Source organism: Podarcis vaucheri (genome assembly GCF_965113315.1).
Source record: "Podarcis vaucheri genome assembly, chromosome: 15".
In the NCBI taxonomy this organism is placed as follows: domain Eukaryota; kingdom Metazoa; phylum Chordata; class Lepidosauria; order Squamata; family Lacertidae; genus Podarcis; species Podarcis vaucheri.
In genome coordinates, this window is record NC_138753.1 from 46,301,991 (window position 1) to 46,316,932 (window position 14,942).

The following is a 14,942-nucleotide window of genomic DNA, read 5'->3' on the forward strand; positions in this document are numbered from 1 at the left end:
TAGAGGTCTCCTGTCAACTCTGCCACCCTGCAAGGAGAAGGGGCAGGAAGTGTTTTTTGGTAGAGCTCTGTGGGCATGGCTCATGCCCCACTTGCCAGAATGGTTGGCCACTGGTGCCTTAAATACAGGGATGACTTGACAGCAACTTGACTAAATTCCCCATATTCACTCACCCTGTAAAATTGCTGTGCTGCTTCTGAAACAGGAAGGTGTGCTCCTATTACATGCTTGTTTCCTGTTTCCCTGTCCATGAGGGCTGGCTACTTCCCCTTCAGCTGGCCAAACTTGACTTTCGAAAACTGGTTGCTGTTTTGGAACATGGATTATTATCTTAAGAACTGAGAAATGAATATGAAAGGAAGCCTTTTTAGATTCCTAAATCTAGGCAATAGTGGCTTCATTTGCATGCTGTGTTATGGTTAGGCATACATCTAAGATGTATTAAATGTGAGCACCAAGTGGGGGCAAAGTTGTGTTTGCAAATATGGTGAAATAACTCGGAGTCGAGAGTGGATTTCATGCTCTTTATTCAGCTCATAGTGGTGAGGAGGAATGGAAGTTCCCCCAGAATGTCTGCTTTATATACATTATTTACACAGTGGGCCCCACGTGATTGGCTAATTCCGGGATTCTCCTGCAGGCCAATCAGGTTGCGGATTCACTTCCACCTGGAGCTGGATTGGGTGGCTCCTGCGGACCAATCAGACTGCTGCATTCTGAATCCTATTGTTCTAGGACCAATCAGACTGCTGCATTTTGGATCCTATTCAATTCAGTACATAACATATGTGTATCATTAAAACACCAGAGGGGAGCAACCTCAGGCCGGGGAGCCAAACGTGGCCAGTCAGGCTTCTCTCTGGCCTGCTCATCCCTTCCTCAAAGGCCTTTGGCTGCTCAAATGCTTCCTTGAAGTGTGATAATGCCAGGAGAGGGAAATGTGTGTAGAAACCTCTGACTTTTGTCACCATGTGGGCCCTGGAAGGTCTCACATGTGGGAATATGACCCTGATAGGCATTTGCTAGGGTCAAAATTGCCAATAGCTTCTTCCCCCTCCAAGTACAGGGTGAAGGTAATTGCTCTTTGCCCATCCCTGCATTACTCTGTGGCCTGAGGTCCACATGAGACCCTCACTCTAATTTTGTGCAAGTGGTGGTGGGCAGGTAGGGGACGGGGGAAGAAGTTGACAGAAATCAACAGTGCTCTCCAGCCACTTCCAGCCCTGTCCTTTCCCTCTACTGGCCCCAGCCCCAACCCCCAGCAGCATATAGCTCCAGGAAGGTCAAAATCTGATGAAATGAGCTATTGATGCCCCTTTCTCATGTGAGTTTGTCTAATCCTCTTCAAGAAACGCCTTCATGCCTTCATGCTGTGATGTGTCTGGTTGGCCACCATGGGAAAAAGAGTGTCTGGGATTAGATGGAAGCTTCCCTTTGTTCCAGCAAAGCCCTTTTAACCATCTTATGGGGAACTCGCATGCAGACAGCCTCTGAAATTCCTTCCACGTATTAGCTGTTTGAGATCCGCTCTGGAATGTTATGTACCGGACCAGCTGAGGCGAAGATCTGGGTCACGTAGGTGTTAGCCTAGTAAAAGCAAGTTTTACCTGCCCAGCCCACAGAGTACCTTCACCTCTTTGATCGAAGGTTGGAAAGTGAATCCTCCCAGCATTTGCTACCAGATTGTAGATAAGAATTTCTGCTATTAGGCAGGGGAAACGCATGTTGAAAGCCACAGACTCCTCCTGAATCTGATATAGACCCACATTTAGGTTTGTACTCTGGCCAAGGAGCTGCTGAGAGCTGCTAGATATCTCTGTCTGCTTGGCACCTGAAGGGCCATGCTGCTGCTGCTGCTGCTGCCCCTGCCACCGCCATCCCCCCATCTGGAAGGACAATGCAGGGCAGGCATTGGGAAGGAGCAGAGGGAGGCACCTGAGAGGAAAGTTCAGGAAATAGATACATGAATGGCTCCATATGCTGTAGAACCACCAGAGGAGACTGGGTATTGTGCTTTGCAAATCAAAGGTACTAATCCCTCAGAGAAAGAAGTTTTTTTTAAATATGGAGGTTGTAGCAAGCTTGGTGTGAGGACAACGTTGGAAACAGAGTAAGATACTAATTTAAGAAGAATGGCTGTAGAAATCATGGGCAGTTCTGTCTAATTTAATACAAGGGAATTTTATTATTAATTTATATAATGGTTACTTCAGTGCGTTTTAGAATTAGGCAGAGTGAAGCCTATTGAAGGTGGTGCAATTAAACAAGACTTGGGGCTCATCCAGACTCCCCACCACTTTCCCCCAGGGAAACCCAATCTTTAGCACTCAGAGTAAACGCCAATCAGGTTTTCTCCAGATTGACATTTGCCCCAATTTAAGCAAAAGGGTAGGTTTTCCTGTGGCTTTTTTCAGGGGGAACTCACCGGAACTCATTTCTGGCCCCTCTCAGGTGCCATTCTACGAGAAAGAGGGAGGTGCTCATGGTGAGTTCTAGCACCTCTTTTGCTAGAAAAATAGCACTAGGAAAGGAGCCAGGGAAGGGGCAAACCACTAGGACCCATGCCTAGAAAGTGTGGGTCAAGCAGAAGTGAAAGCAAGGCACTTTGGGAAGGAGGCATGAGGCTCTGGCAGGGTCCAAGAGTCCTCCTTCCTCCTTCCCAAATGCTAGTTTGTGCGTTCCCAGCTTTGCAAAGCCCAGCCAGCCAGTGTAAGGACTGGAGGGGGCGTCAAATTTTGACCTCCCTCCCCACTGCCTGTGTGACAAGGCTGTGGTATGAAAAGTTGGACCAGGGCTGAAGTACAAAGACATCTTTGCTAGTGCTGGAAAGATGATACATAGATCCCATTAAAGAGTTCTGGGTCTTTAAAAATGTACACTTTAAAAATACTATCAAGAATGTGCAACACATATGCAAGATTCCACAAATCAGATTTTGTGCTGGGGTGGGGGCTCTTGTGTCATTCAAATCCAGCAAGTCCATCTGTCAAAAAATAATCGAGCAAAATAATTTGATCTTAAAGCACCAACTTTTTTCTTTAGTACAGGTATATCATGCAAATAAATGCAGCCCATTATTTCCAGTATGCACCCCTATTTCAAAGTGGAGTACTGCAGGAATTCTACAAATCAGCTGGACTCTTTGTTGGTCTTGGATAGAGCATGAGACTCTTAATCTCAGGGTCATGGGTTTGAGTCCCACATTGAGCAAAAGATTCCAGCATTGCAGGGGTGGACTAGATGACCCTCATGGTCTTTTTCAACTCTATGATTCTATGAAATCCTTGCTGAATGGGATTTCATATACATCCTCAGGTGTCACTCTAGCAATTGATAAAAGCACTTCAAAAAAGGGTACATTTGGAGGGATTTAGAAGGATGCTGTCTCTTGCAGCAAGAGCCTGGCAGATTTTGAGAAGGCAGTTGTTTGGTTTTGGGCACGAGACATAAGTTGTCCTTTTCTCTCTCTTAGGTTCCAAAGGGTGAAAGTTTCCCTCCAACTGCAGAAGTTGTCAAGCGTCCCTACAGGACTGAGATCATTGGTGGGGTGGTTGTGCAGACGCCAATCTCAGTCAACCAGGTGAGAAGGGAATGGCTGGTCAGCCAAATCTGTTGCTTTGGAAAAGGGATGGAGGTGGAGAAGTTTACAGCATTTCTTTACAGCATTTCTACCCCACTCTGCAGCCAAAAAGGCCCCCAGAGTGGCTTATATAAGACCAGTTTAAAAGCACACAGCCTGTGTCTGCAGCCTTACAATCTAAATACATAGCACAAAAGGAAAAAGGTATGAGGAGGGAAGGAGAAAATAAGCAAACTTGGGCCCAGACAGGGCATGTGGAGGCCTGGTGTACATATAATATGTAGGCATGAGCCCTTCTAATAATGGGTTGGTCCCTTGACCCTGATCAAAGATCCCATGGAACCATGGTTTTGTTTCCAGAAGGGTAGTTGCATGTAATGATCTCAGGCAGGCAAGCAAGCCCTGATAAGAGTTAACAAGTCTCTGGCAGTTTTATGGTGCATTTATTTATAAATTACATCCAGAGCGTGGCTCCCAGCCTGCTGCACTTTGATGCAAGTTGGTCACTCTGAGTCTCCCCTTCTGTCACAGCACAAAGGGCACCAAAGTCCAGTCCTTCCTCTCTTGCACTTCTGTTGCATTTTAACCCATTCAGCTCTTCTGGTTCGGGGAGAAGGTGGGTGGAATTCCACCCCCACCCCACCCCGCTCTTAAAAGAAGAGCCTTCTGAACGCTGTTTCTCACCTGGTTGCATAGCAACCTCCTCAATGCCGTCTATCTCTTCCCCTCCCTCTGCCTGCGAGCTGTCCGAGTCTGCTGCTCTGAGTCTGGAAACTCTTGGTGAAGGGGGGGGCAAGCTAACCCACTCCTGCTCTGTCTGCATTCTTTCATCTTCAGAGTTTGACTCTTCCCAGGCGTTCGATTCAGTCACATCCCTGACACTGCATTAGTCAGTCTTGTGGCAAAAGTAAGTCTTGTGTCACTTTAAATTTTAACACATTTATTCTGGCATATGCTTCAATGGACTGGAGTCTTCTTTGTCTTCAGGTGCAGATATATTCTATTATGAGTTGGGGGGGGGGGTCAGTCAGGATGATACCCTACATCCCAAAGTTGTGGTCCTGTTTATGTGGGGTAGAATTGATAAGAGGAAACTGACCCAACCAGTCCCTTAGTTAAGTGAATGGCTTTGGCTGGCCAGTTAATACTCTGATTAATAATAATAATAATATAAAATTATTATGATTTATGAGTCTGCAGAGGTTGCCCTAGAGACAAATGGTTGCCTCACCCAGGATGGAGAGCAATAGGTCAAGGGGGCACTGTGCATGAGGCGGGGGCCAGTGCTGGAAGCTGGAGGGAGACACAGAGACATGTCTTGTTCCGTGCTGGGCTTGGGGCTAATGGGGAAACAAGATCTGTGGGGGTGGTGATGCTGCAATCCCTTCCATCCTGTGCTTGCATTGCGTGCATGTGTACACAAAACAATACGTCCTAAAAGACACCACAGTCTGTGCTGACTTGCATTCTAAAGAAACTGAACCCTGGGGAAGCACCCCTGGAGTCTCTCACCACTCAGAGATTGGGGCTTGCGTGCAACAATGTGCACATTGCTTTGGGTGGAAACGTAAGCAGTGAGGGCAATGCAATGCAAAAATTCAGGCAATGACCCGGTTAGCTGGGATGCATGCCAAAAAAGCACAACAACCTCTTGTAGTTGCAGTGAATGGTGATAAAATGAACAGCATGGCAGTGAATCCTGATCTGACTCAAGAGTGGGGAAGCTGTGGTCCTTCAGATGTTGCCCCTCCCAACTCCCATCAGCCAGCAGTCAGGGATGATGGGACTTGGAGTTCAGCAACAACTGGAGGGCCAAAGGTTAGCTACGGCTGCCATGAGGACCTAAACAAAGCCCAGTAAAATAAGTGCAAAGAGCCTCCCAGTGCATCACCTTATTTCCCAAAGTGGCCAGCCAGGTGTTTCTGGCAAGTTCCAGGTGATGGATGGTGCTGGCGGATGTGACTGATGGGAGCCAGAGTCTCGCAGCATTTGCAAGGATGCAGCTTCCCCACCGCCTGCTGGTACAGCAATAATACCACCCTGCCCAACCCCTGGGCATCACAAAATCTGGGGCGTAGCAGCTGCTTTGCCTCCTTGCCAAATGGCCTGTCATGCCTCATCAACTTGCCAGAGAAAAGTGTGCCACCCTCCTCTTTTTAGCAGTGTGTGCCTTTCTTAAAGAGGAGGCTGCCCATCCTGTGATGCAGGATTCAGAAGGTTAGGGAAGAGACTGGAGGAGCGTTTTCCTTTGAGCCATGACCTGAAATGTGGCTAAGAAGCAAAAAGAACACAGTGGTACCTGCCAAATAATGTTGCCATGCAGAGTGCTTCTCTCCAGGAAGCCAGCAGGCATGTCTTCCTCTCAAAAGCACTTTTCCTTCCTGTTCCCCCTAGTTTTCCATCCCCCCCCCCATGCGTCTTGGGCAAGTGCAGAATGCCTTCACCTTTACTAGTTGTGGAGAAGATGGAATTTTAGCAGCTGTAGTTTGCATGACAAGCTACACATCTCCTCAAATACGCTCTTCTATTCCTCTCCTATTGTGGTTTACTTATATGCTGCTTTTTGGCTCAGTGGGCTCCTAGTCATGAACTGCCTAGTGATACAGTGAAATAGGGGTTACCTGTGGGCATGTGCATCTTGCAGAGACCTTCCCTGGCGCCAGAGAGTCACATCCCCCAGCTGAAATTAGGCTCGAAAGAAGCCTTCTTTAGCCAACAGAAGCCGTCTTTACAGTTGGTAGCCAAGAGTTGCAGCACACCTGTGGTGCACACAACAGTTTGCAAACGTTCCCATAGGTCCCAAAAGATTGCCGACCCTTGCAATAGCAAATGCAGTAACCCAGCCAGAAGGGTGGGGTATAAATAATAAATTATTAGATTATTATTATAGTACAATTAAAGCGCAATACAAAATTACACACACTGTAGGGATCATCTATGCAGTTGTTGAAGATGCAGATTCTGTGTCCTTTCTCTCTGTGTCTGTCTTTTACCTGGCCATCTTAGCATTCAAGCAAGTGGTTCAGTGCCAGGAAAGACTATCCTGTGTGCTTTTGCTGAACATGTAGATTGACTTCTGGTTCTATATCCCAGTATCCTAATTACTGGCTTTGCTGGCCTGTGGTTCTCAGGCTGCTATCCACCCTGAGCCCTCAGGACAGGGCAGGAGAGGGCATGAAAGAAACAGTGCCAACCAACCCAATAGGTACAGAGTACTTGAACTACAAGAGGAAGTCTTTCCAGCTTTTCATTACACCTGTTGTCAGTTGCATGTCTCCCTTAATTAAGGCTTGGCCCCACATGTTTAATTAAATGGCTTGGCTGTGCATATCACACACTCACTCGACCTCTAGATGCTCTGCTTCATTCTGCTGAGAACAAGCAGCAGGTATCCATAGTTTCTGTGTCCAATTAGCAGACCCAGTTTAATTGCTGACCTGGGACTGCTTGGCACAAAAGTAGAATGAGATGGTAGAGAAGACAGTGCCACTTTAGACTGCAGGGAGATGCCATTTTTTAAAGCATTTCTTAGTTTATTGAAAGTGTTTTTACCCCTCTCTTCAGTCCCAGGTCACTTTTAAAAGATGAGTATATAAGACAGTCCCTGCCCTCAGGCCCACAATCAAAAAGACAGGACACAAAAAGGAAGGGGAACTGTGAGACTGGGAGGTGGAAATCAAACTCAGGCCCTAGTTCTTTGTCATGTCCCGATGGAATGAAGTGGAGGAGCCAAATGTCGCTGAGCTGAGTTGCTTCTTCTCATGCCCATGCTGAAGCCTGATGGAATAGATGCTGCCAGGTGACCTTTGATGGAAGACGCCTCGATAGAACGGGCTTCTTAGCTGAGCTGACAGGAGCCTGGCAGCTTTCAAGCTCTTCCTCTTCTGCAGCTGGTGGAATGGCTGCAGCAAGGCGGCAGCTGAGAAGGACAGAGGAAAAGCCTGATGCATCTGGCTTCTCAGCAGAGCCAAAGGAGTTGAGCACCTAGCTTTTCAAACATAGTGCAATTCTGCTTCTTCCCTCTCGGAGCTGTGGGAAGAAGTAGGAAACAGGCAAGGAAACAGGCCCATGCAGCATGGCCACTGTCACCCTAAGGTAATCCCTTGCAAGAAAATAATAACAATAAAACCACCACATCAATGAGAGAGCTTCCAGCCCACTGCTAGATTTCCACTTGTAGGGAATGTTTTACACAAGGGAGCATCCAAAAATAATTCCTACCACCTGCTCTTCAAAGAAGCATGCCTGTTGCCTGCTTTGCTGTCCTTCCGGTGACAGACAGAGACCTTTTATTTCCCCAGACTTTTAGTTTTAGGATGGAAACTGTTTTATTAACTGCTGCTGTTGCTTTGTATTGTTGTGAACTGATGTTTCCTCCTCCCCACGTCCAATGCTCTGCGCTGCTGTCAAGGTCTGGCCAGCTTGAGTGGGATTGTGAAGAATCCCACTCCCCAACCCACTCCTGGCTCTTCCCCACCATGGCACAGGCACTGGGGAGGTGTGCTTTGTTGGGGGCCCTTCAGGCCAAGGGAGCCTGGTGCCCCACTTGGGCTACCTGAAATGTACCACACAATGGCGCCCAGTGTCTGCCCCCTTTTCCCTTTGGGGACTGCAGGCACTCACCCATTAAATTTATGCAGCCAGTAAAAGCCCACTTTCTTCTTTGGCTCCCATTCTGTAGAAGTCAAAGCTGCATCAGACGAACAGTTTGCTTCATTCACTCTCTCTTTAGCCAAGGGAAGCTTGTGGAAGCCTAGTGTTTTGTCACTGGCTTATTTTTCTGCATTTCTGTTAATTGCGAGTGAAAAAATTCATTTCCCATGTCACACACCACTTCTCTCTTTCTCTTCCCTTCCTTTCCCTCCCACTCCATGTGGCAAGGAAGCTGTTTTCTCAGGTCGGTTTGTGCTTTGTGGCATCCTTAAGTGGTGTTGTCCTGAAAGGGACCCCAGAATCCCAATTTTAGCCAGGACACAATAACAAGATTGGGCCAGGGCTCTGGGTAATGACAAGCAGACCTTGCCCCAATGGTTTCCAGGACCAGTGGCTTTATTTGGAAAGGACCGCTTTATTCACCAGGTTGGGATGCTAGAGGAATTTATTTGTTTGCAAATTCCACTCAAACTAATCTGATCTGTAATTCCAGATTAATATGCATACAATAACGCATATCTGGATTTCACACTCCTCAAAATTTTGCAATGCAATTATAGCCTCACACACAAAACCCCAATCTGCTTATAAAAATATTTATTTTAAGATAAAAGTAATGTTTAGAAATGTTTGAGATAGAATACATATTATAATTTGAGTCTTCCTGCAATTCTTGTTATAAAGTTACAATTAAAAAATATTTATAGTAGATCTTTTTTAAAAATTGATTTTGGGGAGAGAATACATCATTTAAAGATGATTTTTTGTGCAATTATTAAGTTACATTTTAAAATTTAATCTGAATTTTGTGTTGTTTTTTTAAAAAAATAAATTTTAAAAGTTTTATTTTAACAACTGGATGCTGTGTCCATCCCTGTCCCCAGGAAAAGGCAAATGACTGGATTATTCATACAAGGCCCAGTCATTCCAGGAGCTTTGTTCTGACACCACCAGGAGCTGGAGTTACACACTTGCATTCCCTTTCATGCCCAGAGAGGGTGCACAGCCATAGGCAAATTATTAAGCTGGGGAAATGCTGGGTATCACTTTGTATCCCATCCTATTGTTGCATGCACCCAGTCTCCAAACAGCGAAAGACTTCAGGGGTTCCAGTGCTTTTGCAGGGTTTGGTTTCCTTGGAATGAAGATCAACGGAGACTGTGGTATCCTTAGGATTTATGGTTTTGTTTACAACCTGACCATAAGATGGAAGGGCTCACAGCATTCGCACTGCCAAAGAGCTTGCCTCCCATTTAGGTTCCCAGGGAGATCTCCGAACCATGAGCTTTGGGTCCAGCATGGAGCAAGACGAGCCTCTGTGCCGCCAGCTTGCAGCACTGGCCAAAGCTCACGCACAAAGCACAAGCTAGTGCTCTTCTACCTTACAAGGTGATGTTGCTTCCAGTTGGGTGAGGTGGGAGAGGAATGTTGCACCCATTTGTCTCTAAGGCAACAGGGCAACCTCTCTGGACCTGTAAATGGTGGCAAATTAGCTGGTCAGCTGAGGACACTATCTTACAAAGGAATGGATCTGACTGGCTCAGCGGCCTCTGATGCTAGTTTTGAAATCTCCTCGATACAGAATTACAGGCCTTGATATAATCCCAACTGATGTCACTCAGTCCAAGGTCTCATGCCATTCTCATGTCTGAGTTAGGCTGACCGAGAATGCCTGGCCCTGAGTCACCCAGGGAGCATTGTGGTTGTGCATGGATTGGGGCTGCACTTCCTTGTCCCCAAGGCCAGCAATCTCACCACTGCGCTTAGGGTAGTGGTGGCAGACATCAGGCTTGCAGGATCTACAAACCCCACAGGTCCACCCACCAGACCCATGTTCAAAATAGTGGTGCAGGTGGGGCGTGCTCACTTGAAAGCAGCAGGGAGTCTCTGAGCACATGCACACCCAGCAATTTGTTTTTCAGTATCAGTCCTTCCACACAAAAATCAACTCCTGGTTTCCACCTAAACTTGGTTTGGTTCAGCAGCCTAATTTGGAAGAGGAAAATCTTTCAGTTCTTGGTATTGTTAATAATCTGGGAGTCAGAAGCCCTTGTCCGATGGACTGCAAACTGCTCCCAGCGCTCCCTTCTGCACCGCCTTGGCTTGGCTCTCAATTAATTTTATCCACATAAATGACCATAAAGAAGGGGCAAACTGGGCCAGATGCCATTTATTCAGGAAGCAGTGGTGCCATTACATAACTGGATTTTGCAGACTGATACAAACTGGGACCCTGGAGTTAGGAGTAGCAGCCTTTGCTTCCTGCTTCCACCTATTTTGGGAAAGAGCTCAGTTAGGCCATCTGCTCTGCTCCAAGTAGGACTGGGAGAGACCCCTGTTTGCAACCCCAGAGAGCTGCCGCCCATCAGTGTAGACAGTACCGGATTAAATAGACCAGTCATCTGGCTGGGTACAAAGTTCCTATGCTGAAGTAGGAATTGGCTGCTGTTTGAATTGTGGGGAAGAGGGAGCTCTCATTTATAGTAGGTAAGGAGTAAGGCACCTATTAACCCCCACAAACCACGGTCCCAATCCTGACCAAGGCCCCTATGCCTGCAGTTTACATTTAATGACTAATTGCATACAAGTGTTGTATATAGTTTGGCTCTTGGGGTCTTGTGTGGCAGTTATGGGACTTTGGCAAAACAGATGACCAGTGTTCCTTTCCTGTCCAGCCTCAGTGGCAGCCTGATTCTTGGTGTGTGTGCTTTCTCCCTGCCCCCCTTCTCTCCTAGAATGGAGGGGATGGCTCCGAAAGCGGTGAGCCAGCAGTGCATCCTCTTCTGAAACGGTCCCAGAGTTACATCCCCAGTACCAAAACGCCACCTGGGCCACCCGTCCTCAAGAGCGGCTACTGTGTCAAGCAGGGGAATGTGGTAGGTCTCTGCCCTGGCCGGCCTTGGTGATGAAGTGGGGCTGAGTTTTAAAACCTGGTGCTTCCGTTGTGGGTGATGAAATCGTCCAGTGAGGCTCGGGGGGGGGTGACTGAACATGAAGGTGGTTGTGGTGACTCCTGGAGAGAATTCCAGGTAGGCCCACAGCATTTTGCTGCCTGAGATGGAGTAGCAAACAGTGTCAGCTATCTAGGGATGGGGAAGAAATCCGTTTTGGTTCACATCTGAAGCCGAGCCCACTTAATTTGCACTATCTGAAATATTGCATACCAAAACACAGTGTTTCTTTTGAAAATTTGAAATTCTCTGGGTTTTGCAATGACGCTCTCTAGCCAGGCAATGTGCACAAAAATGCATGTACTCAGGTAAAGTGTGCAGAGAAATGCACATGCATTAGTGGGGGGAAATGTGAAAGTGTATATTTGGCAAAGTTAAATAAAAACAGTGTATATTAGGAGAGATTTGCACTAAAATGCTGATAAATCTTTATGAGGACTTTTAAAAATGTATTTTACAAACTCATGAGGAAATGTGGAGAACTGAACTGAAGACTGAGAGAGAGTGAAACTGAGAAATTCACCTATCTGTAGCCCCCACCCCACCCCCTCAAGTTATAGTCATGGTACCTAAGTTATCTTGGCACCTGAGACAGCACATCTCATAAGCACCTCCCCTCCTCATCTGGCAGTAAAAATACATCAATAGTAAATTTAAAATAGCTACCAGTTTTCTGTCATTTCAAGACAAAAACATTCCACCTGGGACAGCTGCCACATCTTGCCTAATGGTAGGGCTGGACCTGTGAGAGAGCATTTTGAGTGGATACACTGGCCTCCAATTCCCATCAGCCCCAGCCGGGACAGCCAACCATCAGGAATGCTGAGAGTTGTAGGCCAACAACATCTGCAGGGATTCCCCCAGTCCTGATATGGGTCAGGCCAAGGGTCTGGTTCCCATGCTGTCCTCTGCTTGTCCCAAACACTGACCATTCAGAGCCTCTGTACACAAGGGCACTATTATGCCTGTGGGTGAGGAATCCCATCCCGAAACTATCCATTCTTGTACGTTGTTTTGAAAAGCTATCTAACCTGGTGGCAGCAAATCACACAGGTTAAGTCTGTATGGTGCAGAGAGCAAGATCACAGGCTCTTGTGAAATGTGGATGTTTGGGACAGCTGTGGAAGACTTTGATAGAATATATCAGCATCCAAAAGGGGTTGTTTCTGTCTTTTAGAGGAAGAGCTGGAAACGGCGGTATTTCACCCTGGATGACTTTTCCATCAGTTACTTCAAGTGTGAGCAGGTAAGCCGAGGGCACCAACCTTTTTGGACTTCTGGGCATATTTTGCATTTTGAGAGAGTGCTTTGGGGGCCAGTCACAAAATGGCTGTGATGGGGCTGGTGCACCACACCAATGGGCTGCCACAAGGAACATGGCACAGCACAAAACTACAGAAACAGCCACCCTTGGCATCCTGCCCTTAAAGACAGCAGCAGGGAACGTTCCGACTAAGAAGAATGTACTGGTTGGCTACTCCACATTCGCCTTCCTTTTTCAGAAATGGCTTAAAACGTAACTGCACATTTTGCTCTGTAACTTTCTTTCTAGAAGGGCTAGAGCAGGGGTAGTCAACCTTTTTATACCTACCACCCACTAATGCATCTTTCCTGATGGTAAAATTTCCTTACTGCCCACCAGAGCTCGATGGAAGGAGGATTCAGCTTGTGCCATAGAACCCCCTCCCTCCCACCTAGAATCCTGAAATGCCCACTAGTGGGCGGTAGGGACCAGGTTGACAACCCCTGGGCTAGAGACTTGATTTTTAAGTTTAATTTTTTAAAAAAGCTTAGAGTCAGAGTGCATCATTGAAAAGCTTTGCAGGCATTGTGTTCCGGCTGCTGCAGGAGCCAGAGTGGTGACCCCCGAGGGAAGCCAGGCTGCTGTGCCTTTTGAGAATTGCCTTTTGCTCTTGGCTGCTCTCGTGACTGGTGCAAGGGGCCCAGTTCCTTCAGGACAAATGCCTGTTTTCCATTAAGCAAAAAAGGGAGGCTGATGTGAATCTGCTATGTCTGTGGTGGAAAACTGCTGGCCACAACTCCTGTGCATGGTGGCATCAGGTGCAGGTGTAGTAAAGCTGCAACTGGGCTGAAAGTGGGTTTGTGCTGCCCGTCATCTGACCAGAGGTGCCTGCAAAGCTCTGCACGCAGTTTGTTTAGAAATGGCGTGGGCCAGAGCAGTTCCCCTGATGACAGTGACCTCAGCGGCTGGGCCCCCCCACCCACCTACCAAAGAGCCCATGGAGGGTGGCTGGGTGGGAGAGAGAAGGGTCTGGTCGGCCAGCTGGATCGCATTCTCCGCCCCATGCTGTCTGACTGCTGTGAGGGAGTCAGGTTTGGACAATTGAAGATTAAGGTGACTAAAAGGGAAGTTGCTTTATGGTCATAAGCACCAAAGAGTAATGCTGCTGTTTCAGGCTAATGGTACATCCAGTTAAGATCCTTTTCTCACTATGGGCAGCCAGATGCGAGCAGGCAGGACATAGGCACAGCCATGTTTTACAAACTGTGCTCCCAGCAACTATTCCACGTCATGACTAGCAACCATGGAGAAGCCTTACACTCAGTAAATGTTTCTAACCTCCTTTTCAAGACATCCAGTTGGGCAACTATCACTACATCTTGTGGTAGTGAATTCCTTTGTTCAACTCAGCGCTGTGCAAAGGAGTTTTTCCTTTTGTCTATCCTGAATCTTTCAATACTTGGCTTTGTGGGATGAGCCCAAGGTCTAGAAAAGCTTCTGTTGCCTCTTTGTACAGCTTTCTACAGTTCTATCATGTATACACAAGCCCCATAACTTAACTTTTTTCCTACTAAAATGCTCAAAAGTTGTAACCTTTCCTCCCAAGAATGTTACTCTTGCCACCAGCTCCCCAGAAGCTCATCTGCCAACTCAATGGCTCCATTAACTGCTCTTGCCTAGATTTTCTGCTCTCATTGCTGACAGTTCAACTACCTGGCGTCTCTTTTGCTTGTCTCCTCAGGACAAAGAGCCGTTGCGATCAATCCTCCTGAAGGATGTGCTGAAGACTCATGAATGTCTAGTGAAATCCGGGTATGGCTTTTGTTTCCAGCTGGGTTTTATATTTGGCATTGGCACTTGGAGCCAACTTCTGCAGGTTCTGTCTGTGAGGACCAGTGAGACCCAAGGTTTTGGGGGCCCCAGCACCTTACTGGAGAGATAGAGATAGCGGCAGCCCCAATTACTTGGCAATTGCACAGGGATGAAAAGCGGTATATACCCTGTAAATATGGGACTTTAAAAAGAAAAGATCGCTGCTAAGATTGGTAGGAAGAGCTCTGTCATCCCTTTGCAGTTCCTCTCTTGCCCGACACAAATGGAACTTCAGCTTGTCTAGTCAGGTGCCTAATCATGGAATAGTTAAGGAAAAGGCTTAAAGTGGGGGGAGTGATTTGATTCAGAGGGGAATAGAAGTTTAAACCCTCTCTCACAGACCATGGACCTAAACCAAGTCTCTCTCATTCCGTCTTCTTCTTCTTCAAATTTGTATACAGTTCACAAAATAAAATTACAATATAAAAACATAAGATACATAATAAAAATAAGAACAAAAAACAAACCAATAACCCCCCAATACATTTAAATGTCGTTTTTGACTGGTGCCTAAAGATGTATAAGAGCATTCCACAAATGGGAGCCACTGCAGAAAAGGCCTGTTCTTGTGTTGCCGCCTTCCAGACCTCTTCTGGAGGAGGCACATGATGAAGAGGCTCAGAAGATGATCTCAGGGTCCGGG

At 46.9% G+C, this 14,942-nt stretch overlaps 1 protein-coding gene across 2 annotated transcripts in view; it reads left to right on the plus strand.

Moving 5' to 3' along the window:
* The window catches only part of PLEKHA2 (pleckstrin homology domain containing A2), a 111,071-nt gene that overhangs the window by 71,826 nt on the left and 24,303 nt on the right, over window positions 1–14,942 (plus strand). Inside the window, exons 6-9 of one of the 2 annotated variants that reach the window (XM_082200579.1) lie at window positions 3,473–3,580; window positions 10,969–11,109; window positions 12,362–12,430; window positions 14,169–14,239. In XM_082200579.1, the coding sequence (XP_082056705.1) occupies window positions 3,473–3,580; window positions 10,969–11,109; window positions 12,362–12,430; window positions 14,169–14,239 (389 nt within the window). The remainder of the gene's footprint in view (window positions 1–3,472; window positions 3,581–10,968; window positions 11,110–12,361; window positions 12,431–14,168; window positions 14,240–14,942) is intronic. The other variant, XM_082200580.1, reaches the window with a different exon arrangement.